Source organism: Coturnix japonica, chromosome 5 (genome assembly GCF_001577835.2).
Source record: "Coturnix japonica isolate 7356 chromosome 5, Coturnix japonica 2.1, whole genome shotgun sequence".
Classification (NCBI taxonomy): domain Eukaryota; kingdom Metazoa; phylum Chordata; class Aves; order Galliformes; family Phasianidae; genus Coturnix; species Coturnix japonica.
The window spans coordinates 38,985,718-39,011,213 of record NC_029520.1 but is presented as its reverse complement, the minus strand read 5'-3'; the positions used below and the strand labels follow the sequence as shown (position 1 = coordinate 39,011,213).

The 25,496-nt window shown below is 37.8% G+C and overlaps 1 protein-coding gene across 2 annotated transcripts in view; it reads left to right on the top strand.

The window, feature by feature from the left end:
- KCNK10 (potassium two pore domain channel subfamily K member 10) overlaps positions 1-23,922 on the top strand; it is a 55,868-nt gene extending 31,946 nt beyond the window's left edge. For both annotated transcript variants that reach the window (XM_032445033.1, XM_015865415.2), the window contains exons 6-8: positions 11,285-11,471; positions 14,292-14,434; positions 16,408-23,922. In XM_032445033.1, the coding sequence (XP_032300924.1) occupies positions 11,285-11,471; positions 14,292-14,434; positions 16,408-17,031 (954 nt within the window). In that variant the 3' untranslated portion in view covers positions 17,032-23,922. The remainder of the gene's footprint in view (positions 1-11,284; positions 11,472-14,291; positions 14,435-16,407) is intronic.
- Positions 23,923-25,496: the final 1,574 nt, after the last annotated feature.

Genomic DNA, 25,496 nt, shown 5'->3' with positions numbered 1-25,496 from the left:
CAGCTGAGAGCAAATTACTTGTAGCTGTATTTTAAAGGAAATAATTGAGTATTTAACTGGAGTATGAGCAATTTCCCTTTTAATTAAGTTACTGTGAAGTGTCCCAGACTAGCCATAAGGAGTGTCTCTCAGACTAAATGTGGAAAAAGGTGGCTGGTTGATTATGGGTGAGTAAGCATTTACATGCCTGACTGAACACTTGAAAATGGCCTACATTTTTATGAACTAAAAATAAGGTTGTTGAAAGGTGACTCAGGCTGGCTGGTTCTGCAAAAACAGAGGTAGCCAAGCTCACAACTTTATTTCCAGGCTACCTTCTTGTAACTGTACCTACTTCACCTGAAGAAATCTTGGAACCTTCCAGACTGCTTCTGCTCCCCCAGAAGTGTGGTAGTTATAATATGCACAAGGAGTTAGAAAATCTTTGAATGATTCTCAGCTGTACTACTGGCTTTCTAGATGACTTGGACAAAACCATTAAACTGTCAGTACGATAGTTTACAAATAAAAATATACATATTCTATTTGAAGTATTTTAAGATTCATAGATGAATGCTGATACTACCATTTAATAGAGAATATAGCTCTTCAGCACATAGTGGGAGTTCTTTTGGTATTCAAAGTATTCTTTTCTTTTCTTGAGTTAATGCAGTTGCTTGTTTTTTATAATCATCCGAACAATTCCTTTTCCTCCTTGGTATTTTGAAAGCTTCCAAAGCAATGTACATATCACCAAGATATGTTTGCTCCTTTTACCTTATTTTTCATAAATACATAAGATATACTTTATATTAGCTAATGTAAATTATAATTATTATTATAATGATGGTATATATATAAATTATTAATATGATTTGTTTATATAATCAGAAACCATCTATGTTTGAAACTAATCAGAGAATCCGGAAGTGAAGCAACCGCTCTTGATTTAATTATGAGCAGTGAGCTCTTAGCTCTATATGTAGTTTTTGTTTCTGTTATTCAATGTGTAAGTCTTGTTTCTTACTTTGTCTCCATGAGGAACTCAAACTCAACATATTTGTGAGTGTAAAGCAACCTGCTACAACTGTTAGGACACCAAAATCTGCAGAATATCTGTAATGAGACTGAAAGGTACAAATGTAGGCTAAGAAGACACTAGAAGAGCTAAGAAAACATTGATGGTATGCCTCACAAATCTTTTGGAATTAGCTGAGGCTTACTGAGCATGTATCAGTATCTGTTGATATTATGTTCTGCATTTCTGAAAGCTTTTGAGAAGTTTTCTCATCAAAGGCTATAAGAAAATCAAGCTGTGATGAGGAAAGAGAGAAGATCTCACACATCAGTAGCTGTCTGAAGGAGAAATGGAGATTAGGAGTAGAGCATTGGTGTGAATCAGCTGGAGTCCTGATGGAATCTTACTGTTTTGACAGGAATGGTCTGGAGTGACTCAGACAAGAAGAAGATGAATATGCAGATGACAGAATCTACAGATGACAGTGTCTGCAAATTGCACCTCTAGATATTTCAGAATAGCTAAAATGAAAGGTGTAAAATGATGATAAGATGATAAATGAAACCTAGTGTTAGCAGTACAAAATAATGCTGAGTTCTTTAGTTTGAGGAAATAAATTCTAGTATATTTAGTCAGAGATGGCAGCTGTATTTTGCTACTCCTAGAGGGACTTGGAATTAATGTGGATGGTTCTTTGAAGATAACTCTGCAAAACCTAGTGGTGGTTAAAAAGCATAAGAGTGTCAGCAATGGGGCTAAGAACCAAATGGAAAAGACCCTTCTGTCACTGCACAAATCCATGGTGCTATTGCACCTTGAGTGCCCCATTCATTTCTAATAACCCAATTTATTGTTTTTAATAACCAATGGATATTTATGGGTATTTAATAACCAATTAAGATCTATAATAAACAGCAGAACAAACTCAATTCTTTTAGATTGTACTATATAAACAGAGGTTGAAAACATCTAAAGATAGAAAGGATAGCACTCCAGAATACACAGCTACAGAATGCAGTGTCATTATCATGAGTTAAATATAGGCTAGATTCAGATAGTATTTATTCAGACTTTGTACCAAGTATTTAGATTCTAACTGGAGGTAGATTGGATGACCATAACCAGACAGATCTTCCCTTCATTTGCAGTTCAGTACAGACATTGAGTGTGGGTACATCATGCTTCTGAGAGCACTTTACGATTTTCTGGCATGTAAGGTAAAACTGCTGGGAGCATTTATTGGGCTTTATGACTCCTCTCACTGAGCTGGCTTACTGCACTGGTGCTGAGGACAAGCCAGGCAATATAGCAAGTAGAGCATTGATCACCATGCAGGGTTGTAAGCAAGCAGACAGAAACATGAGTGGTGGCAAAACTTCTCCTCTGAAGCTTATGCATCTAGAAAGTACAGTACTTTGTGCAGAAATACAGTGTCTCTGTAAACAAACCATCATTCAACGAATGAGAATTATCAGAACAGGTACGTCTGATGCCTGTATTTCCAGTGTTAAGCTTAAAGAACTTGTTTACCTGTTGACCTCTTGAGAAATGATGTGCTCTAAATATGAAAGACCTATAAGTTTTATTGAAAATACATGCACTTCCCCCCTCACTAGTAATAATAATAATAATAATAATAATAATAATAAAAAAACAAAAACAAAAACCACCACAAACAAACCAGCAATGGACTTCATCTGAACCTTGAAAAAGATATAGGAAAAACTAGTTACTGTTGAAAGCTTGGACTGGGAGTGGGGCAGAAGTCCCACTGAGCCACTGGGGAGCTTTCTTTAAGCAACTTCTAAAGCTCTACCCTTCCTAAACACTGTTGTTTGCCTTTCTGTATAGAACAGGTTTATCCTAGCTATTCTTTCTCTTAGAGAATCAAATTCTTTTTAGTGATTTTCAGTTGCTCTGTTCACTTTTGTTATTTTGCCAGTGACAGGATTTATCTTTATGAATTCCTTATCTAGCAATGAGTACAACAGCTCAAGGGAAAGAAACTTTGAAGAGGAGAGTAATCGGTCCAGTTGCTTGTCCAGTGAAGCTGTGAGAGCTTTCCTTTACTTCTTCTCCACTGGGTTAATGCCATAACTCAGAACCCACACCTGCTCCCTGCAAGGCATCCACTACTCTGTATTCTGTATCTTGCAGACCGACACCAGCATTAGTTCTTATTTTTTTAGCGGATACATTAAGCTTTTAGGTGATACTGCTCTCAAAGCCTGAAATTCAATTTCAGATCACAGCTTAGACAAAACAGGGAAATCATTCTGGATTTTCAGTTATTTTTGTTATATTCAAAATTTGGCACATAGTTAATAGGTAGATTTATTGTAACCTTAGTGACATTAGCTAGCAAGAGCCTCTGCACAGTTTTGAATATCTGATGTTGAAAAGCTTGCACTTGGACTTTGTTCATAAAATCTGACACCTTCATGTCTGTGCATATAAAATTATGTCAAACTGATGGAAAAGTTTGATCTCTACTTCCTGACATCTAATCAAATTATGCCAGAAATCAACAAACTCTTTTAAGTTCTATTTCATTTCCTTAATAGCCAACACCATTGTCTTACCACAGTAGCTGCTAAAATCTCACTGAGGCTATAAACATCTTATCTTAGGTTTTTGTTTTTTATTTTTGTTTTTGTTTTAATATAGAGTTACTTACTGCTACTTTCTGTAAGGTAAAAAGCTGTGATTTTAATATTTTAATTCTATGTTATTTTTATCACACTCAAGAGCTTTCACAGAGGAATGAACTAGAGCAATGATCAATCTGCCATCTGCTGGTATTCTGTCTCTTGACAGAACTGTCAGGAGAGGGTATAAAATTCAAACCAGTGGTGCATGTACACAGTACTGTTCCAAGATGATTCAAGATTTATGAACTGAAATTCCAGTGTTCAGAGTTTAGTCTAACAGTTTCCTGGGTCATTTCCACCAAAACAAAATGTCAGGTGAATATAAAAAATTCTGCCATCAGAAAGGAATCCTATGCTTTTATAATTTAATAAGAAATTCTTATTGTTGCAATGAAGACAGTAGATCTAATTACATTCTATTATAGGTTATTACCACTTTCAGACCATAGTAGCCAGCCAGGAAGAAAACTTCTGTACTAAGATTCTGTAGAAACAGTGATTTATAAGCATTATTTTTAAACAGACAGGAAAATACATAGCCAGAGGAAATGACAAGTTGGTGTGAGATGAAAGGGAAGAAGCCAACTGGAAATTAAGAGAAGTGAGGCTGAGATGTTCGAAGAAGTGGTTAAGGATGACAGAAATTAAATGAAGCTGACATGAAGGTATTGTTAGAAGAATGGGGAGATAGATCCAAACAGCCATTTACAGAAGAAATTTTCCCTCATAATTTCAGGTGTATTTTGATCTATCCACCTGTCTCTGCTCTACTGACCTTTCTGCTCCTCCAAACCTGGAACTGCCATTATGTTCTGCTTTGCAGTTATTTTCCATGGGATATGTGATGGGCATGAAATAGGAAGGAGGCACAATTGCATGATTTCCTCAGAACTGACTTCCCTCATCATAATCTTGTAACCAGTAAGGTCACAATAAGGAATGAGTGCTGAGGCTACTTTACTTTCTTCACCACTTCACATCAGCAGTCCCTGTTACGAACTCCTACAATGTGTTGAACTTGCTGGATGCTGATACACAAGACAGACAGGGCCTTGCTTTTTCAGGTGGGTGGGTTGTACATGAATATTGCCTTAAGCTGACTGGCCTATCAGCCATCCTAGGCAGACATTACAGATGTGGGAGCAAAGACTCTGAAAACTACTATTGCAAGGCATGCATCTTATCCAGCAATGTGGAAAGTGTGTGGTAGACTTACAGTTGAATTCCTTTTAATATAATATTTCTTATGAAGTTGCTAAGTTAGCTGCTGAATAACTTTGAGGAAGAGATGATGCAAATTCTATTGCCATTCACAAAGTCACCTTGTTGCTGGAGGACCAAAGGTGATGTAGCCTTGGAGAGAAACGTTACACAGTGTGTGCTGACCTAAAGCAGTTTTCATTTGATTTTTGCAATTTTATGCTTCTCTCATTCCTTAGGAGCTTGCTTCTTTGAAGCTGCTACTGTTCTGCTCCAGAAGCAGCAGAATAACTTGCTCAGGAAAAAATTTATCTGTCTGGTGAAAGCTTGTACAGATAAAAAAAATTTGTTGTACAGTGCTAATTTACAAATTCAGAGTAGTAGAAACAGCAAATGCATCAAGTCTCAGCTCATTATCTGTACTTTTGCCTATAACTCCTGATGTGTCAGGCTGAGAGTTACAGTTTCTCGTACAATGTGAAAGGGGTACTTGTACACTAAAATGGCATTGGTTTATATTTGTACATATTCAAGTATGCTTTATTTCGACTATGTGAGCACTTCAGTGTACATTTCAAAAGTGAGTATTCTGAAATTTAGGAGTGATTTAAACCAAAACCTAGATGCAAATCAAAATTTTGCAGTCAGTTATCATTACATTTATGGATGTATGCATGGTCAGGTACTAGCAAAAGAGACCTGCTTATAATGAGTTGTCCTTCCTAATTCTCAAGAAGTATATTTATCTGAAAGTAGGCTTTACAACATAAAAATACTAAAAAACTAGGCATACACTAGTACTTGTCAGCAATACATCTGTAGTGCCTTATGAAACTGATGAGTTCTTCATTTCCAGTTCCTCTATTTCAGTTCTGAAGATGTTTCTGTATATTAGCTGATGATAGAAGTGAAATTAAGGAATAGAAGTACTGCAAGAATCCAGAACTTGCAGTGTCTGCATAGGCTTTATGCAAAAAAGCATAGCAGAAAGAGCAGCTTGAAAGAGTAATTTAAAAAAGCCAGAATCATGAGCAAGATGCACCAGACTTAGCAAATGCTGTGCTTCTATTTATTTTAGCTTATCTTCCTCATCAAACTTTATTTAGACAAAAAATAACTGTCTTTAAAAACAGTTGAAGCTGAGGAGTTACTCTTCTGGATCTTTTGTCTGTAAAAATTTAAGACTGATGTACTGTCTTCAGGGAAACGAGACTTCAACACAATGACTTTTTCAGCCTATGAAAATTCAAACAGTCTGTCATCCACGACAGTGGGATTGATTGTAAGCTACTTTTGATAGATCTACACCTCAGTCTTTCCTCTTGAAAAGGAATTTCACTGAGCAGAGAACAATAGAACGCAGTGTGGAAGTGTGCTTCAATCCTTTTAATGAATAGTCTGACAACTGTTTCAGTTAAAATACATGAAGCTCTTCTGAAATCCTGGGCATTGTTTTCTAGATAATTGCTCTAGTTTGGAAAACTCTGAGTGTGTTCACATCTAGTTCATCAGTACTTTATCTGACGCTAAAGAGACTGTTATTCTCTGTGTACTTCACAGAAGTGTTCTGCTTTCTGCTGCTTTCTGCTTGGACTCCTTCAATGCTCTTCCATGAAACACTTGTTCTTCTAACTGCTTTTCTTGGCTGTAAAGCAGTCCAGACCCAGGGCCATCTGGTCACTTTACTGTAATATGCGTAGCAATGGTGAAAGTGTGACCGTTGACTTTTGCAGTGTTGAAGTGGAGGATGAAATGCAGCGGTAGTAAATTTACAGGGTCTGTCTCTGAAATACCTTGAGAATGTAGAGAATGTACAGGCCACAGCTTCATTTCTGCTTCCATCCGGTACTTTAATTATGGTTATGGAAATGGAAGAGGAAGTTTTATTTTTACTTTTGGTCATTACCTGCTTTAGTAGTCCTCACACTGCAAGATAGATGCAAGATAGAGCCAAATGATAACTCCGTGCATGAACTAAGTGAGCCTGGTGCAGGCTGTGACTCCATTACATGCAATGGCTCTTCATCAGAGCTAAATTTGTCTATGAATTCTATTTAAGTTCAACTTCTGCCTTGTGGTACAAATTTTGATATACCGTTGTTACTCTTTGATTCAAATACTCTGCTGTATAAAAGCTACAGGAAAGTATATTTGCTACAAAGTGCTTAGACTATATGCTTAGAATCAAAAATTAATGACAAAATCTGTGGATCCCAGTCATGGAGTATCTGTTCTTTGGCATTTTATCTCTACAAATTGAGTACAAACCTTTTGGACGTCTGTTTTAACCCAAAGCCCTTTGTTGCCAAACATCAGTTCAGAGTCTAAAGCTTACCTCAGCTGGCTGTGGAGCACATCTTTCTTTAATCCTGCAAGTAAAAAAATGCTTGCAAATAGACTTCCAATTTAAGGGTTAATATTTTCCTGAAGATTTAGGTACAGACCTTGACATTTCTGTAAGGCCTTTTAGACCTGTCCACCTTTTTGTCTGTTAGGCCTGCAGGACTTGAGTGAAATACAGCATCAGTCTGAGGCAACTTCAAAGAGAAGATCATGAAAGTCTTGAAGAGGATCTACTCCTGAGCAGAGCCACAGGGGGTATTGAGCCTAGGGTTAATTGAAAAAGCTGCTGGGGGCTGCTAGAAAGAGAAGGTAGCAGCTCTAAAAAGGGAGAATAAGTCAACATCAGGAACAGATAGTAATTGTTCCAATTTTAGAGTCAAATGAATCTCACAAAATGCTAATATAAATGGAGAAAAGACTGTTCTAAAATGAGGCTTTCTAACTTATTAACTTATTATAGTTAAATCTTGAGTGTGTTGTTATCTGGAACCTCAACTCACTTCAATGCATCAGTACTGAAGTTCATCCCGCAAAGTAATTATTGCTCATGTTACTTTAATGCTTATTTTTCTCTGTGTTAAACAGAGAGCAGTCTAGCTTAGAGATCTAGAGCATTAGCTACAGGGCATTCCAGAGGAAATATTGCACTGTTTTGCCTGCTCACATGAGACCTTTTAATGTGTTTTTGTTGTTGTTGTTGTTTTTCTTTATTAGAATTTCAAGCACTTAATAATTTCTCTTACTGGATTGTACTCTTGTCACTGAACTGCAATACCTCTAATATTTTACAGCTCTTGCAAACAGCATCTTCAACAAAAAGTAGTGAAGAATTGTAGTGTGCCTCTCATTTTAGAACCTTTCTGAATGTTTACAAAGAATAAATTAATAAAGCAAAGATAGGGATAGTAGGCAATTGAGTGACAGAGAACTGATTTAAGTGCAAGGTAAGAGAGTATTTGTCAATTAATTTTATTGTGTCTTAACAGAAGGGTTTCCAAACATATGAATGATTATTTATCTTCCTTAACAAAGAACATAACTGATGAATAATGATGATGAAGTGCATTTTCAGGAAATGCTTTTCTTCCAATGGAAATTTTTAAAAGAAGAAAGCATTGATTCAGTGCTTACCAAAAACAGGTTTACCAGGACTAGAAAGTTAAAATCCACTCAGGTAAAGGGAACCAATGCAGAACAACCATTATGAACTCATTCTGCACTCTCTGGAAGCAGAGGATATAGCTATAATTCAAAGGGGAGCATAAGGATGGATGGAGGAAAGAAGCAGCATATTCCAAATCTGGCCTTTGAATGAATCCTTTGCATTTCTTTAAGTCTGTGTCATGAGCCTCTGTTGCCCTCTGTCTGCTCCAGTGTCTGAGAATAGTATATGCAGAATGGCTGCCTCTTTTTCCACATTTATTTTTTTTCTGGGCCTGTATACAGCTCTTTCAGAATAGAAGTTTGGTCTTAATGTTGTTATTTTTGTTTCTTCAGTATCATAATGAGCACCTTGACAAAATTAGTCGATGCATATCATAAAGCCCTAACTGTGCTTTCTTGAGAGAGAAAGAAGATAGAAAAGAGATATACTGAGCCTAGAAAATTTCCATAGTAGTGTTTCTGTATTTTCATAACACAACATCAGTACTTGCATTATGACTGTAGCAAGATCCATGCTTAGCAGTTTATAAAAATAACATTTGAGAAAGCTGCTGCCCTGTGAAAAGCTTGCTGCATATTCCATCTGGGTCTAGACAAACACCCTGCAGAAGTGTTGTTTTAGGGGGAAAAAGAAAAGCTATGTAAAAAACGAATCTTACTTTATCCTTATCTGTGTTTAGTATGTATTCAGGATCATCTCTACCAAGCCTAGCAACAAATGTGAGTGCTTACAGTTTTTAATATCCATTTCTCCTATGGTACTTGCTACACTTAAGAAACAGAGGATGAATATTGCATCTTCTTATGATACAACAGCAATGTGCTTTGTAAAAAATAAGAATTGAAATTTATATATATGTGTGTGTGTGTGTGTGATATTCTGTTTTATGCTTTGAATACAAAGACTGGCTTTCCTTTTGTTAAAACATTTTCATCTGGAGGAAATGATTTAGAAGACAAGCTGCTTAATTAGTGTGCAGGAAGAGAGAATTTGTTCCAAGAATATTTGGCAGCATGGGAGAGGGCATAAAGTTAGGAGCAGGAAAAGGGGACAAAAGAAGAGTTTAAAAAATATGTTTTCTTTGAAGGAGTGCTCCAAAATGCAGTGTCTGGTGTAGAGACAAGGACTGCATGTTCTGTGAAGGTGCAGTATACTAGCACTAAAAATACAACACCGTTCAACTAGCCAAAGAGGTAAACAACTTGTTTGAGGTCCTGGAGATATTTGTCAGGAACAGAGAAAAGAAAGTCTCTGGAAGACAGAAGTAACATATGATCTCACTGTAAGGTAGAAAACATTCCAGTGATATTTTAAATTGAGTAGTATGGTAAATTGGGCTAGTCTCTATGAAATATGAGGTGACACTGGAAAGTCTTGCAAGAAGCATATTTGAAATATGGTGTAATTTGCCATATATTTAGCATTTTGTCTAGTCTGAAAATGGACTGTAGTATCTTGTAGTCCCACGCTTAATGTCTTCTAATTGGAAAAGAATCTACTCCTTTCTGAATGAATCTGTGTCATCTCTGTTGTGTCAGCCTGGGAAGATAAGAACTTTGTTTGGTCCTTTTGTTGACACTGAGGAGGTCAGAACATTTCTAAATAGGTTTATGTACCTGAAAAGGGCAAAAGCCATGGAAGAATCCTGTTAATCAGCATAGATGTGTAGGACCTGAAAGAGAGAAAAATAAAAATAAAAATAGTTTTCTCTTAACTTTTGAAGTTATTGGACAGGTAAAATTACATTGTCTTTTGTCTTAATTCATAACTCATGAACAAGTGGATGTCCTGAATATCAGGTACAGATTTATACATCATTTCTTCCACTCTTTTTTCCATCATTGGTAATACATAACTCATGCTGAACTCCACATTCCTTTGCCAGGACAGATACGGAATTGATACTGTAGCTTTAATTAATTCATAATAAGGTTTTTGTATAGTACATTTCAGCTTTCTCACGAAACTTTATTAAATTCTGAATTCATTTAAGTATGGGACAGAAAATCTGGAATAAATCTGTCAGAATTGGTTATGTTAATCCAGGCTTATATCAGTATTACTGAAAATAAAATCCAAGTTTATATTAAATGAAGTGAGAGTTTATATGATCTAGGAGTGTAAAATGTTGCACTTACACTACTTGTATTTGTATTCAATTTATAGCATCCAGTAACATGCACAATATTTGTTCAAGAGCCTTCCAGCACAGATTTACATAGGTAATTTTATCTCAGGTTATTTGGAATTCTATATAAATTCTATATAAAACCTGTATTTTTGGTGTGAACTGGGAAGCTCTGAAATCCATAAATAGCTCTATTATACCTTCAAACGTGGGAATGCAAGCTGGTATTCCAGAGTGCAAGGTCAGCCTTTTTCATGATTTATTTGTAAGTAGCAAAACACAAAGCATGAAGTATTAGTAAATAAAATGTACTATTTCCTCTATCTTTTTTTTATTATTATTATTATTTATTTTTCGTTCAGGATAAAAATAAAAAAAAAAAAAAAAGGTTTGTTATCGTTTTAGTTTCAGTATTCCTTGTTGAGCACTTAGGGCTGGTAAGGCTTTGTGGACTTACATATATCTTTGTTGGTTTTAATGCCCACTTTGAACTCAAACTGGTGTGTATTGGGGCCTTTCTGAAACTCAGGACTAGTTTTCCAGGACGTGTTTCTCGTAGATTAGTGACTATCTAGGAAAACAGAAATCACAATTTTTCTATGCTCAGACCATTGAGGTTCACTGTTCTCTAGGGACAGTTCTCACTTAGTGAGAGGAAGAGTTGTGTTCTATTTAATAAGTTCACAAATGACAGAAATTGAAATACCTGATGATATCAGCATGATCTGTCTGCCATTCATAAAATAAACTATACAGTTCCAATAACATACTTTTTTTCCTTTGTTTTGTCCATTCTCCAGAAAAAACAAGTGAGCCAAACAAAGATCCGGGTGATCTCTACCATCCTCTTCATCCTGGCTGGCTGCATTGTCTTTGTGACCATTCCTGCTGTTATCTTCAAACACATCGAAGGATGGACAGCCTTGGAGTCCATCTACTTTGTGGTTGTCACTCTGACTACTGTTGGTTTTGGTGACTTCGTAGCAGGTGAGCAGCACCGAGCCTAGAATCTTTGGCTCTTAGAATTTATTTTTTGGTACAGAGAGGAAGCTTTTTACAATTTATTGTATTCAGAGAAATGAAGCCATGTATTTCTGTTGGGGTTACTTTGCAATAACATAGACAACTCCATGCTGAATTAGGAGCCAGGTGCCTTGCCATCTGCAGAGTGCAAGCTTTCTGCAGTGTAGATAACAGGAGTCTGGGAAGTCCTGATTACCCCTTATCATGCAATGAATTATGTACAAGTCAAATGACTTTCCTATTGAATTCAGGGTTTGTATTAGTCCACTGGGTCTCAAGACGAGGCTGACTGCTGAAGCAAGTAGCCAAAATGATGAATGGACAAAGCTATACAAAGTAGAGCTGAGCTATAAGGCTGGAGAAACGTCTGGTCTGACACAGTAGAGGGTGGCTAAAAACTTCTTTTGCATGATCTGCAGCATTTGAGAATCTGGATTTTGTTCTCTAGCCTTGGCAGGAATTTTGACATTGCAGATGCTCTGTTACAGCAAAAAAGGACTAACAGCATATGCAGCTTAGTGCTAGGAGGTTATTCTCTCAGATGAATACAGTACTATCTGGAACTATAAATATCCATCCTTATCAATTACCAAGGAGAGAGTAAGGACTGTTGGTTTCAGAGATGAGAGAATTTATTTTGCTCTACTGTTTGCTAAGAAAATATTGGTTAAAATAAATGAGATTTCTTTCCCCATTATTGGATTACTATTGATTATTGGATTATTTGGGATACTAATTGTAGGCATTAAGATGCAAAGACGAATAACACTTCTATTTTATTATTTCCTAAACATCAGTGAAGTACGAATGAGTAAAAATATCAAATGAAGAAACAAAGATACGTGAAGTTTTCTTTGCTGAACAGCAGACAGTATTTTGTAGACAACACTCTCACCCTCCTATGTTTCTGACATAATGGTGTGGAAGACAGGAATTACTGAGGAAAAAATTGTACTGAACAAAGCCCCAGATATGAAAAAAACACGTAATGAACATCCAGCTTTAAAAGTACCTATATGAACTCAGTCAATTTTAACCACTTAAGCATGAAGAGAAACTCACTGGTATTCTGGCTTTGTAGTATCAAAGTGTGAAATAAAAATAATTAGCAATATTTTTCTTAGGCATCTACACTTTGTTAGTATTTTCTTGAATAACATATTTATAAAAAATCAACAGAGTACTAAATTTTAAATTGCTCTATATCCAAGATAATCAAGACTATATAATCCGCAGCTGGGTGGCTACTAATAACCAGAATTTTTGAAAAATCAAAACCCTGAATGAGAAAACTTCAAAGGTGGTCTCATGATAAGAGTTTAGGGCAAGTGATCACCAGGAAATCTGAGTTTTATTGCTGGTTTTGAGAAAGATTTTCTGTTACTTTTATTTTCTGTCACTTTCATCGCCGTATTGCTACCCCTTCAACATCAAAGAGAGAATGTTATACCATAGTGGGTAAAGCAGCGTCAGTGAAGCTACACTGATTTATTCCACTAAAAAATGTCTCAGTTCTTGCCAGACTGGGAAGGTTTCTGTTCTACTGTTGGAAATACAATTATGGATGTAGACTGAAAAAAAAGAAAAAGCCAGAATATTTTATAGGCTGAAAAAAGTGGTCTCATATTTTCTCAGTTGGCTCGTTACTCTGTAAGACAGACCCAGACAATCTGCTCCATAACAAGCTTCTGTAGGGATGTGTTTGATCAGAATAGCCTCATTGTACCATAGCAACAGCAGCCCCCATCTACCACTCTTTTACACTCTTGAAGACTAGAAAAAGAGAGTGAATCATATAGCGTATGAGAGAGAAACATCAAAAACAATATTTGGGTTCCTGCCAATACTCAAATGTCTGAGCTTTCTTGGGAACATTCAGCTGCTTTACACACACTCATGATCAGTCTGGATAAAATTAAAATACTTACAGAACTGTAATCTGAAATGACTGCAAAATGTTCAGGTGGAAACTCTGAACTGTATTGTTGAGGTATTTTACAAGAGGAAAATCCTACAGGCTTTTCAGTGTCTAAAGGAGATAAAAGTTGATGTCTGGCTCCCCTCTAACCAAGGAGATCTTCTCTAGGAAAAACTGCTTGAACAATGCGGTTGGACTGGATGACCTCCGGAGGTCCCTTCCATCCTCAACTGTTCTGTGATATTTGTTGCTTCATTTGATATATATCTCCTCTAAAGTCACTGGCCAGAGAATTCATCCCTATAACTTACATCCAAGCAGACAGCATATCCTTATTATCAGAGCTGATACAGCACCAACTTCCTGTCAAATATCCTCATTTGGTAAAGTTACTCTTCTGTCTCCTACACGGAGATCTCTGAATCCTTTATTTAAAACCAAAGAATCTGGAATATATCATTTGAGAGGGTTGAACTGTGATGTTTCCAAACTACCAGGCTGTAGGCAGTTCAGAATAAGGAAGACAAACTGTAATAATTTTTTTCTTGAAAATGTTTTTGTGCTGTTGCATGTAGTATCAAAGCAGGAGTTTCAGACTTGCTTCTGAACTGTCTCAGCAACATAAGGAAAAAAGTTTACTAGGTGCTTTGGCAGGTCACGTAGCAGTAGAGCAATATGTAATTTCCTAGTCTTAAATTAAAAACAGACTGTTCCTCCCACCTGACAGATCTCTCATCTTTTATTAGAAGTACAGTGGTGTTGGAAAGGATGAAGAAATATTTTCAGGAATTTCTCAGAATTGCAGAAATTTTGCAGTCAATTTTGGCATCATATGTTTCCTAAAGAGAAGTTTATGCTTATTTCAGGAGGAAATGCTGACATCCATTATCGGGAGTGGTATAAACCTTTAGTGTGGTTCTGGATCCTTGTTGGCCTTGCCTATTTTGCTGCTGTTTTGAGTATGATTGGAGACTGGTTAAGGGTCCTGTCCAAGAAGACAAAAGAAGAGGTATGACTAATGTCTCAGTGATTTGTCCTTTTATAAGAGACTTCTAAGTGCCTGATTCCTAGTTGTCTAGAGGATACTCCTCTGCTTGACTTATGCTCAGTACTGCCTCCACTGAAAGCCTTTCATTTTCTAATAGCTCTGATCTTGTAGCTCCTTCACAAAGTGTTGAAAAAAAGCAACCAAACAAACATAGGTTGTTACACATCTGTCAGTACTAGTGAATACACAGAACACACCAGCAGGTCTGCATTTATGAAAAAGAGGCCAGCCTTCACTCTGAAACAAGTTACAAAACTGTGATAAAAATGACCAGTGTTCTCTCTCTAACATTAGAGGTGCATGGCTTTTTAAGGCATTAATTGGTTCTGGTAATTATTAAACAATAATTTGTTTTTAATTCAGGCTGTATACTGATTTTTTCCACCCTTCCCTATGTCACAGAATATGGTTCTGAATAAAGGTTTGGATATAGGTCCCTTATTGAGTACAGCATTATTAAAAATTAAGACATTGAGTAGTCAGCATCAGGGAAAACGTGTCTCATTTCTCTCTGATCATGTCCTCCATGATCCAAAGACAATATTGCTAATGCTCAGAATAAGAGCAGAAGATGAAAAGTAATTATCATACCTCCTTATTTGAAGCCTGCTGACAGAGGGTTAATACAGTTTCAATTTTTAATGCAGTGTCTTCCTGTATTCCTAGCAAAGCTAACCTGGCAGAGTTAACCAAAGAGCAAGAATAACCAAAATTTGGCAGAGGTAATGTTATTTATCATTTGTGAAGGCAGTTGTGCTCCCTGAGACTCAGTGTTTCCTCATGAATTAAAAGGCTTCAAAGAGAGCTGTCAGACTGATATGCGGCAAGAGAGCTGCAGTGCTTGGCTCTGGCACCCACAGGTGAAAGTTTCAGCTCTCAGGGTGGATGTGAGATATGTGCTACTACAGTCAATCCACTTCTAAGTGGAGACCATTTCATCCGGCTTGAGGAACCAAAGATAGTACTCTGTGGACAACTGAATGGAGAAACTGAGTTTAGGACACAGCACTCTTGGGAGCTGCCGACATTGTGCTTGGGTAATTGTTCTTCTTTAGCCAAACTTTAGAAAAGGCCTGTATCATTTATCTTTTTGTTTCCTTCCCCTTTTTAGTAGAAGTACTTGTTTAATATATATCAGTGCTTTATTCTTAGTCATTACTGTTCTCTTAGGTGCAAAGCAGTGAAACAGAACAGAGCTGTGAGACATTTAAGGACATGCTGATGATTCCCACACAGAACACTGATGTGTTTTGAAAATTTCTTCATGAATCAGCACGCTTATTGATGGCTAAGGGGGGGGTGGTAGTATTTGAACAGTTATATAATGTACACCTCCATTAGATACAGCCAGAAATGTCCAATATAAATTAATCTGGACTGGATGTATCAGCAGGCTTTTGAAGTATTTGAAGCTATCCAGTAGATACTCTCAACATTATTTGCTTTGTGGCACTGGCCAGAACACTGAACAATGGGACTGAACCATGAGCAATATGGGAAAGTACATTACTATATTGCTATACTGGGTGCTGTAATGTTCTACGGGATATTAGTGTAACTATAGTGAGTAATTCTTCCTCCTCCTGATGATATTACAAGTCAGGAATTTTGTTCTTAACCAGGGAGGGATTAGCATGAAGAACTCTCCCCAAGTAACACAGCTATAAAATGTGCAGGATAGCAAACTATGAAACAGGCATTCCAGTAATATGCTGCATATGCCATTTACTAGTCACTGGTTGGTAATCTTAAAGCCTGTCTGAGTATAATCACTGTGCTAATCAAAACTGGGCCTAGATGTATGCTTTGGAGTTGAGACTGGTCTCTGTTTCTATGCCTGACAAAAAAATGTTCTTGTGCTACTACTCAATAGGAATGAATGTCACTTCATTTGATTGTTGTTTTGTTTTTATTCTTTCCTTGTTGTTGTGAAGGTTGGAGAAATAAAAGCCCATGCAGCTGAGTGGAAAGCAAACGTGACAGCTGAGTTCAGGGAGACACGGCGTCGGCTCAGTGTGGAGATCCACGACAAACTTCAGAGGGCAGCCACTATCCGGAGCATGGAGCGCCGACGCCTGGGCCTGGACCAGCGAGCCCACTCCTTGGACATGCTCTCTCCAGAGAAGCGCTCAGTCTTTACTGCCTTGGAAACAGGACGCTTCAAGGCCTCATCTCAGGAAAGCATCAACAACAGGCCTAACAACCTACGCCTTAAAGGGTCCGATCAACTCCACAAGCATGGGCAAGGGGCATCTGAGGACAACATCATTAACAAATTTGGATCATCTGCTAAGATGACCAAAAGGAAAAACAAAGACCTCAAAAAGACCATCCCTGAAGATGTGCGTAAAATTTACGAGACCTTCCGAAACTACTCCTTGGATGAAGAAAAAAAGGAAGAAGAGACTGAGAAGATGTGTAATTCTGAGAACTCTTCTAGCACTACAGTTCTGACCAACTGCATTCAGCAGCAGTCGGACCTGGAGAATGGAGTGATCCCCACTGAAACCAAAGAAAGGGAACATGAAAACAAAGCATTACTTGAAGACAGAAATTAAATGTAAAAGATGCTTGACTTGAATTAACAATGTTAGTGTTTTTATATACATATATATATTGAGACACGTGCCTTATACAGACTCCTTATTCAGTCTGAATTATATAGCATCGAAGAATATTTCACTGTGCCATAAAGACTCAAGCTTGCTCTGCCAAAACAAATCAGGAACACAGCACTGAAGAATGGCAACAGAAAGCTACGCACATGGAAATTTCAGCCTGTATTAGATTACCAGGGCAAGACACAAAGGAAGAGACTGAACTATGGCAATGCCACCAGAGTGCTATGACCATGGCTTAATATTAGACAAATTCTTACATATTAATGTAAGAAGAGCCTTTGAAAGGGATGAAAAGGAGCGTATCTTTGTAATGGAGTATGTATTCATTAAGCCTTTCCCTGGTGACTAAGAAGAGGAGAAATGATTGGAGCAAACTAGAAACTTTCAGTAAGGCTTAGTTTACGTTTTGGCACGTGATCCAAGCTAGATTTTTTTTTCCATTTTTGAATCAGATGCATTATCTTTCTAAACTCCAAAAGAATGTCAAAGGATGCGGCCACCAGCTGGATGCTGGTTTGAAAAATCAACACAGACATATTTAAGGGTCAGATTACTTTTTTTCATTAAAAAAGGAAAAACAAAGAAACAAAACAAACAACTCTGTGGGTATTTATCTTAACCAGTAATGCAGCGATTTAAAAAAAAAAAGAAAGGAGAAGGAAAGAAAATAAATGGATCTTTTTCTCCTATAGGAAGTATTCAGTGTAAACTCACAGCACGAAAGTGTAATGAAGAAACTGCAACATCTAGAGCTATGTTGTTTAAAAGAAGAGAAATATTCATTTAATGATATTTGGCTAAGTGTATAAAACAGTGGGCCAATTGCTTTTTTAAAAAGGAATTTCTCTTTCACACTTTCTACCACTGAAATAAACTTCAATTTTAATGCTGTAAGACTATGAAGACAGAAGGAAAGCTAAAGCTTCTGCATGTCAGCAAACTGCTGTTCTCTGTAGCTGAATCTGAATTTTTAAAAATAGACATAAGAGCGTATACATTATTCAAATGAGGGCCAGGGAAAATGTAGAATCTCAGGGCTCTATGCCCCCTTTGCTAGGTTTGAATTTAGACTTGAGCTGCAGGCGTAATCTCAAAAAAAAAAAAAAAAAAAAAAAGAAGAAGAAGAAGAAAAGAAGAAAAAGAAAAGAAGAAATTGAAGAAATTTAGGAAAATAAGTTGAGAAAAATATGGTGGTAATCTTTTAAGTGCTTAGAGCTTTAAGTGCCATTAATGCTGTCATATTTTGTAACTTTTTAAACAAGTATTTTGAATTATTTGTTTTATTTCCTTCCAGGTATGATTTTGTTTGACATTTGCTATCTCTTTTCTTGATGAATTGAAACATAAGCACTCTGCATTCCTAAGCAAAAGTGAAACATAACCAAACTGTGGGCATTTAAAAAAAAAAACAAAAAACCATGTTTGCTGTCTGGACATATCTGAGAAACACAAATGTCCCTAGACTTAATAGTAATTATTCAAACAAAAGGCTGCAAAATAACTGGTAGGAATTACCAAAAAAACACTTAATATTGGTAGTCTTAGCCTGTGGGCTACTGTGCTTGCCACTGCAGATAGATGATTTTGCATGTTGGAGATGAAATACATGATTGCACCAGCAGTGCTTCCCCTGAGCCTTCTCCAAGTCCTAAATAGTCCTGCAATTTAAGCTGTAGGCTTATAGGTATAAGGGTAAGCATTCCTAGTCACACATACCACCACTGGCAGGTCACACAGACACATGATTTTGGAACTGCATGCCCATATCTGAATACACAAAATGCGTGCTCCATTTTCTGTTTTAGTTCCCGGGATTCTGTGCATAATGAATCACCCCAAAATCCAACTGGCCACCTAAATATGATCGCCATAGCTGTGAATAGAAGCATGGCAATGTAAATGCAAATTCTGAGTATGCGTATTTGTTTATCTGATTGGCTCTTCACCATTTGCAGGAGTGAGGCAAGTATCACAAGTGCAGGGGAGGAAAGAAGTTCTTAGTATGTTCTGTCTGCTGTTTCACTTCACTTGAAATATCATCTTTGTAATTCCATTAACTGTCCAAACAATAAGGATAAAAAAACAATGTTTGAAAATTTTCAGGTCAATTGGGATTGCTTTAACTCGATAAGATTCAACAAAATTGCATTCTGCTTGGGTCACTGATTAATCTCTTAGGGTGTAGAGCTGTGTTCTGGCTTCAGCTTGCTGGAGGCAGGATGGTGAGCCTGGTTTGCTGGGAAGTTTCAGTTGTCTCCACAGCTGCTCTTGCTGCTGGAGGCTTTGATGCCACATGGTGTTATGCTCTGCTGTACTGTGATATGGATAGCAGCTCATGGCCACCCTTGCATCCTGTCTTCCTCAGGCTGCAACAGGACCAGCAAGGAAGCAGGTCGGTCCAAGGTGTGAACCCTCTGGGCTTACTGGCACACCTGAGTGAAATAGGGTCTCCAGCACCACACAAAAGCAAATCTTAGAATCATAGAATGGGAATTGTTTAGGTTGGAAGAGATTTCTAATGATCATCATGTCCAATCATTAACCCAGCACTGCCAAATGTACCACTGAACCATATCTACTAATCTTTCAAATACCTCCAGGGAGGGTGGCTCAGCTACTCCTTTAGGCAGCCTGTTTTAATACTTCAAACCCTTCCAGTGAATAATTTTTTTCCTGATATTCAATCTAAACCTCCCCTGGCATGAGTTGAGGCCATTTCCTCTTGTCCTGTCACTTGTTAGGGAGAACAGACCGATGTCCACCACAATACAGCCTCCTTTCAGGGAGTTGTAGAGATCCATAAGGTCTTCCCTGAGCCTCGTTTAGACCAAATAATCCCAGTTCCCTCAGCCACTCCTCAGAACACTCATGCTCCAGACCCCTCACCATCTTCCCTGTCCTTCTTTAGAAACTCTCCAGGACCTCGATGTCTTTCTTGTAGTAAGGGGTTCAAAGGTGATCACAGAATTTGAGGTGCAGCCTCACAATTGCCAAGCACATGGAGATGATCACTTCACTGTTCCTGCTGGCAACGCTATTTCTGATACAAGCGGATGCCACTGGCCTTGGCCACCTGAAAGCACTGCTGGATCATGTTCAGCCAGCTATTGACCACCAGCCCTAGGTCCTTTCCTGCCAGGTTACATTGTATTGCACTTCACTCATACAGAGGATCAGGCACACAAGAGCAACTCATCTGAACCAGAAAGCCTACAATACATGCAGATTGTGCTAACAATTCTCCTTGGCTGTCAAATGCCTAAAACAACATTGTGCGTGTTGTTTTACTTGTTCCTCAGCTGAGCTATGCTCACAAGAAATGCTTTCCTTCAATGGAGAAGAAGTCCTGTTCAGATGCACAGTCAGCTAAGGATAGGTAAGGATATATGAGATGCTTTTCCTCTGTGTGAAAAATAAAGCTTAGTCATAGGTAGTGCATTTCTGCAAGTAACACAGAAGCTGTCATCTGATAGAACTTGTCTATGTGAGTTAGAGGGCAAATCACGGAAAACACACCAGCATGGACAAAGAGGCTGAAGAAGCAGTGTTCAGTGGCCAGATTCAGAAGTGATTGCTCTGATGAGATAATGTGCGTATTTTTCATCTCTAAATTTTCTGGGTTCTTTGTCTATCCTGTCCAGATTCTAGCTGATGGTTTCTGTGGCTCACTTGAGTTTCTGCCTGGCTATGATATGCACAAGTCTCTGGCTAACGTTTTATCAGACCGTGTCTTCAGCAACTTCTAGTTCAAGATGTGATTGTTTCAGGGACAAAGGGTGATGCTAAATAAACTCCTAGTGAGATATGAAACAGAGCAGTGGATGACCTTTTACATGAAAGTTAGATACTCCCATCCCTTTTTCTGTGTCTGTGAAACATGCTGAATAAGCTCTCCACCTACTACTGGAGTAAATATTTTCTCCCATGTGATTGCTTGTTGGATGCCTCAGTACAGATCCATTAACAATGTTGGAAGTGAAAAAGGTGTATTGTATAGGGAGGCAGGTAAATGTTTGAAAACTAAAATGATAATGTCTTAAATTGCTTCTCCCCTTGCAAAGGCCACCTCTTGGTTTTAATTGTATATAGCAGCTTGGGAGAAAGTCTCATTTCAAACATCAAGTGTTTCTGTGGTTAAAATTCTTATCCTTTTGCATTTAATAATACTTAGAAAAAGGTCTAATATTACTTCTGAGGCTGATCTGCCATTATTACAAGTTTAGCATAAGTCTGAACCATATCTAAATCTTTTTGCTCTTAACTACAACCTTTCACAACAGCCTAAAAATAAAATCAAGCAAAAGGGCGATGTATTGACTTAAACTGTCAGATCCTGCACTGAGCATAATGTGACTTGACGTGGGAACTAGAACCTGAAAGAACAAAGGAAACATGGATTCTGTGTAGTTCTAGTCCTCACACATAGAGGTGGACTTACCTGTCTGTTTTCCTACAACTTTCAGCTCTGCAATCCTGTTCTCTTCTGTCTTGTGTGAAAGAATTCTGGCATGCTCCTTTGGGAATCCTCTTGAACCATCACTGAACTTGTGCAGATTTTGCATGAGTAGTTATGGAAAGATTTATAACTTCATCCTTCTGACAGTCTATGAATTTCATCTTCCTTTCACAAAGAACATTATTTCTAATAAACATGTTATTGGAAATAATAATATATAAAAAACCCAGTGATTCATATTAATGAAATCTGATTTTGGTTGTTGCTGTGAAATTATAAATCATCTGAGCTTTTGCTGTCTGGTTTTATGATGTCTCTAGTAGAAGTCTGCTTCTTCCAATGCCAATAATGGGCTATGCCAGAGTCTTTCTGCAAAATTCTCCACAATCCACAATGAACAAAACTATGTCTGTGAGTACAGGATGTTAAAAATCCTGTATTTAAGAAACCTCTCTCTCTCTTTTTTTTTTTTTTTCCCTGAAGAATTTGTGTTTATGCTGTACATGGGCTGTTCGTTTGCCAGCTTTGGTTTCTCAGGGGCTTACTTATGTTGTCAGGCAGCATGATGTCTGCTAGTCTCACTTTTCCCATCATCCACTGAAAATAAATAAGAGGTAAAAACTGAGCTTTATTTTATACTGCATACTAAACTAGAACAAGAAGTCTTCTACTAAAAAGATGTGAATTAAAAGGGTGACTGGGATGTGCTTCAGTCCTTTCTATACATCTGTATGTTCTAAACTATGCTTTGTCTAATCTAAGGCCAGAATCTGCTCCCATCAAAGTCAGTGCACTAAAGCAGAGCTAGTGTGTTATTTTTAAGCATTTATTTTGAAGATTTGCAGTTTTATCTCTAAAGTACCACTCAAACCTACTGAAATGGCATTATATCGATATTAAATACAAATAAGCCTAGCTTCAGAAATGCTTCTCTAGGCAATCAAATATCAATGAAAACACAAATGTCAATTAACGCAAATCTGTGGAACTCAAATAGAGATTTGTAGATCAACGTATGCAACTAGTTTCCTGAAATATCACAAAAATGCAGATTTGGAAGTTGCTTTGGGTAGCCTAATTCCTCCCAGCGTCTCCATCTTCTTTCCTACCAGTAGCAGTTAGTCTCTTTAATAACACTGATGATCTGGAATGAAATATTTTCTTCCTGCCAACACAACTGAAGTACATAATGATGTTAGACCACGTTGACTCATGCTGCTGAAATCAAACACTAAGATAAAGTAGTTGCAAAAGGTAATTTGAGATTATGCTAATGAAGACAACACATACTCCAGGTGCTGGATCGTGCTGGGTTGAATATGTCAGTCTAAAGGCAGGTCTTGTCCACAGTGCTGGTGAGTACTATGTAATGGTTGAAAAAAGACCCCATACAATTATGTGCTCATGCCTGTCCTTCACATGACACATACGATCTGATCTTGCACACACATTTAGCAGCGATGCCTCCCATTCCATACAGGTAGCTGTGGCTTCTTGTGCTCCCTTACATCTGCATGCAAGTCACATCTCAGCCCTCCACTAGGAAATACCAGTTCTGCTTTTGGGGAAAGGAGACATCTCTCTAGCAGGTGCTCCTCTAAGGCAAATAGGTTTCTCTTTTTTTGGCTGAAACTCCATGAGAGCAAATTACAGACAAGTAATATGTGGCACGTAAGATAATAGTTTAGCCTCCCAAATATATTCCACCCACACACTCTTTCTCCTTGTGAGAGCTGGATGTTTAAAAAGAAAATCTTACAGTGTCAGTTGTGAGATATAAACCAAACAGACCAGCCTTCCTCCTACCATTAAGCAGTTTCCCAGATCCTGGAGTCATGTAGGAACTATTATTAGAAAAAAAGCAGGATTTGTGTCTGGATCACAGCTTTGCAACAATTTGGAGTTTTTCAGACCAGTGTTCCAAAGTAGTTTTAGACTTATTTTTTTCTAAGCTCTAATAGAATTTGATCTGGATCTTGTAGACCAATCTGAGAAACCACGATTAGTCCTTTTCAGCCCTACATTAAAAAAAAAAAAAAAGAAGAAAACCTTTCCTAAAATTCGGGGAACCATTTTGGTGGGATGCTGATGCTTTTTTTTTTTTTCCTGATCAATTTCAGACTGTATTATAAGCATTTGGTTAATCTTCTTGCAAAGATGTTCTGTCTACTCTTTCTCTCTGTAAGATTTTATGGTGCTTTAGGAAGGCATTTTCAGAAAAGGGACAATTTCATAAATGTCATTACCAGGGTACAGAGCAGAACGTGCTTGTACCAACTTGATAAGTTTTGCTGCTATTCTCTTTATTCTATGATGTAATGTTTTTCAAAGATTAAAAAAATGCCACAAAGACCTTCTGGATGATGAAAAAACTTTTCCTGTTGTTGTTTTGTGTATTTTTTTTCTCCCTCTCTTTTTCCCTATCATCCAGCAAAAGCAGAGGAGCTGTAATTAATCTTATCTTCTGTGTATTACACTGGAGAACAGAGAACTGCAGGTAGCCTCACCGTTGCCTGATCTTTGCATTTGTGTTCGCCTCCCTTATCTTTAATGTTTGCTTGACAGACAAGATTGTTGTACTTTCTGGGTCTCTAATTTGGGAAGTGGTTTTGGGCTGCTGTCTTTAAAAAGAGACACAGACTGCCAGCTGTATCTCTACATGTTTCTGCACCTGGAAACCAGGCAGTAGGAAGGCAAGAAGTAGAGCTACAAAGAGGCTCTGTCTCCCTTTCCTAGTCTCTACCGAAAGAAAATATTTGCCAAGATGTCTGGAGGAATTCCTTAATGCAAAAAGGAGGAGGGAAGAAGTGAAGCCTTTTGACCTTGGGAATTACAGACAATGTTGGGGTTGTCTTTTACAGTGAAATCTTACATCTATTAGTAGTTTTTTTGGTGTCTTCCTGTTGACACCAGAAGTCTGTCTGAGGCCTGAGTTTTTTCTGTGTCCTTGATGTTTTTCCATCCACCTGGGAATCTGCAGCAGAGGCAGTTTCCCAACAGGTATAATTTACACAAACAGATGGCACAGTGGGTCCACTGTCAGCTAACAAGGGTGACAAAAGCTTCCTGCAAGTATGACTGCTACTTCTCTACAAAGAATGTAGAGGCCCCTCCTGACTGAGCTTTCCTTTGATTTATTGCCTGCGTTTTTTTCTGTGGTTAACATACTTGCATTACACAGATCCTACTGGTTCACGCTATTTGTTCATTTATTGTGTAAGACAAGTCATATTTCTCAAAAATCCACCCTCCATTTCCAAATTATTTATTCTTTTGTGAGCACACCTGTTAACTGGAACTACTTTTGCTATTTCGCATCACTCTTGCAAAAGTGGTTTTTAATTTATGTACATTCTCATTCTGCCTGCTCACCTGATTTCCAGGGCATGACTTCTGCTTCAGCTGTTTGCTTCGACTCTGTCACTTGTTACTTTGGGTACACAGAAGGTCTTTTGATCAGCAAGCTGATCTATCTGTTCAGCTGAACCACTAATTACTCCCAGAGGTGGCTGGGAACGATAATGAGAAAAAAACACAATAGAATTGTTTTGCTACAAGTTGTGAAATACCTTTTTTTTTTGCTCCAAAATCTGGATGCAGAATACAAAGAGTGACACAAATATTCTTGCTGAACCATGATTTCCTCAGTACACTCCAGTGTTTAGCATGATATCAGCTATTTTTGTAATTAATTATTACCTTGTGGCACAAAGATTAAAGATTTATTAATTTAGGCCTAGCGTAATGAAACTGAATAGTGCACAATGCAGGATCCCACATAGATCAGGCAGCACATTTCCTGGGCTGGCAGGTACCAAGATGCGTTCCAGCAAAGCTTTTCACAGAGCCCTCTCCCATGTGGGACTGCCTCTGAGTTCCTTCCTCCCCTTCTAGCACAAGGGTTGAGGATGCTCCCTTGATGGTGTCACAAGAGTCAACAAAAAAA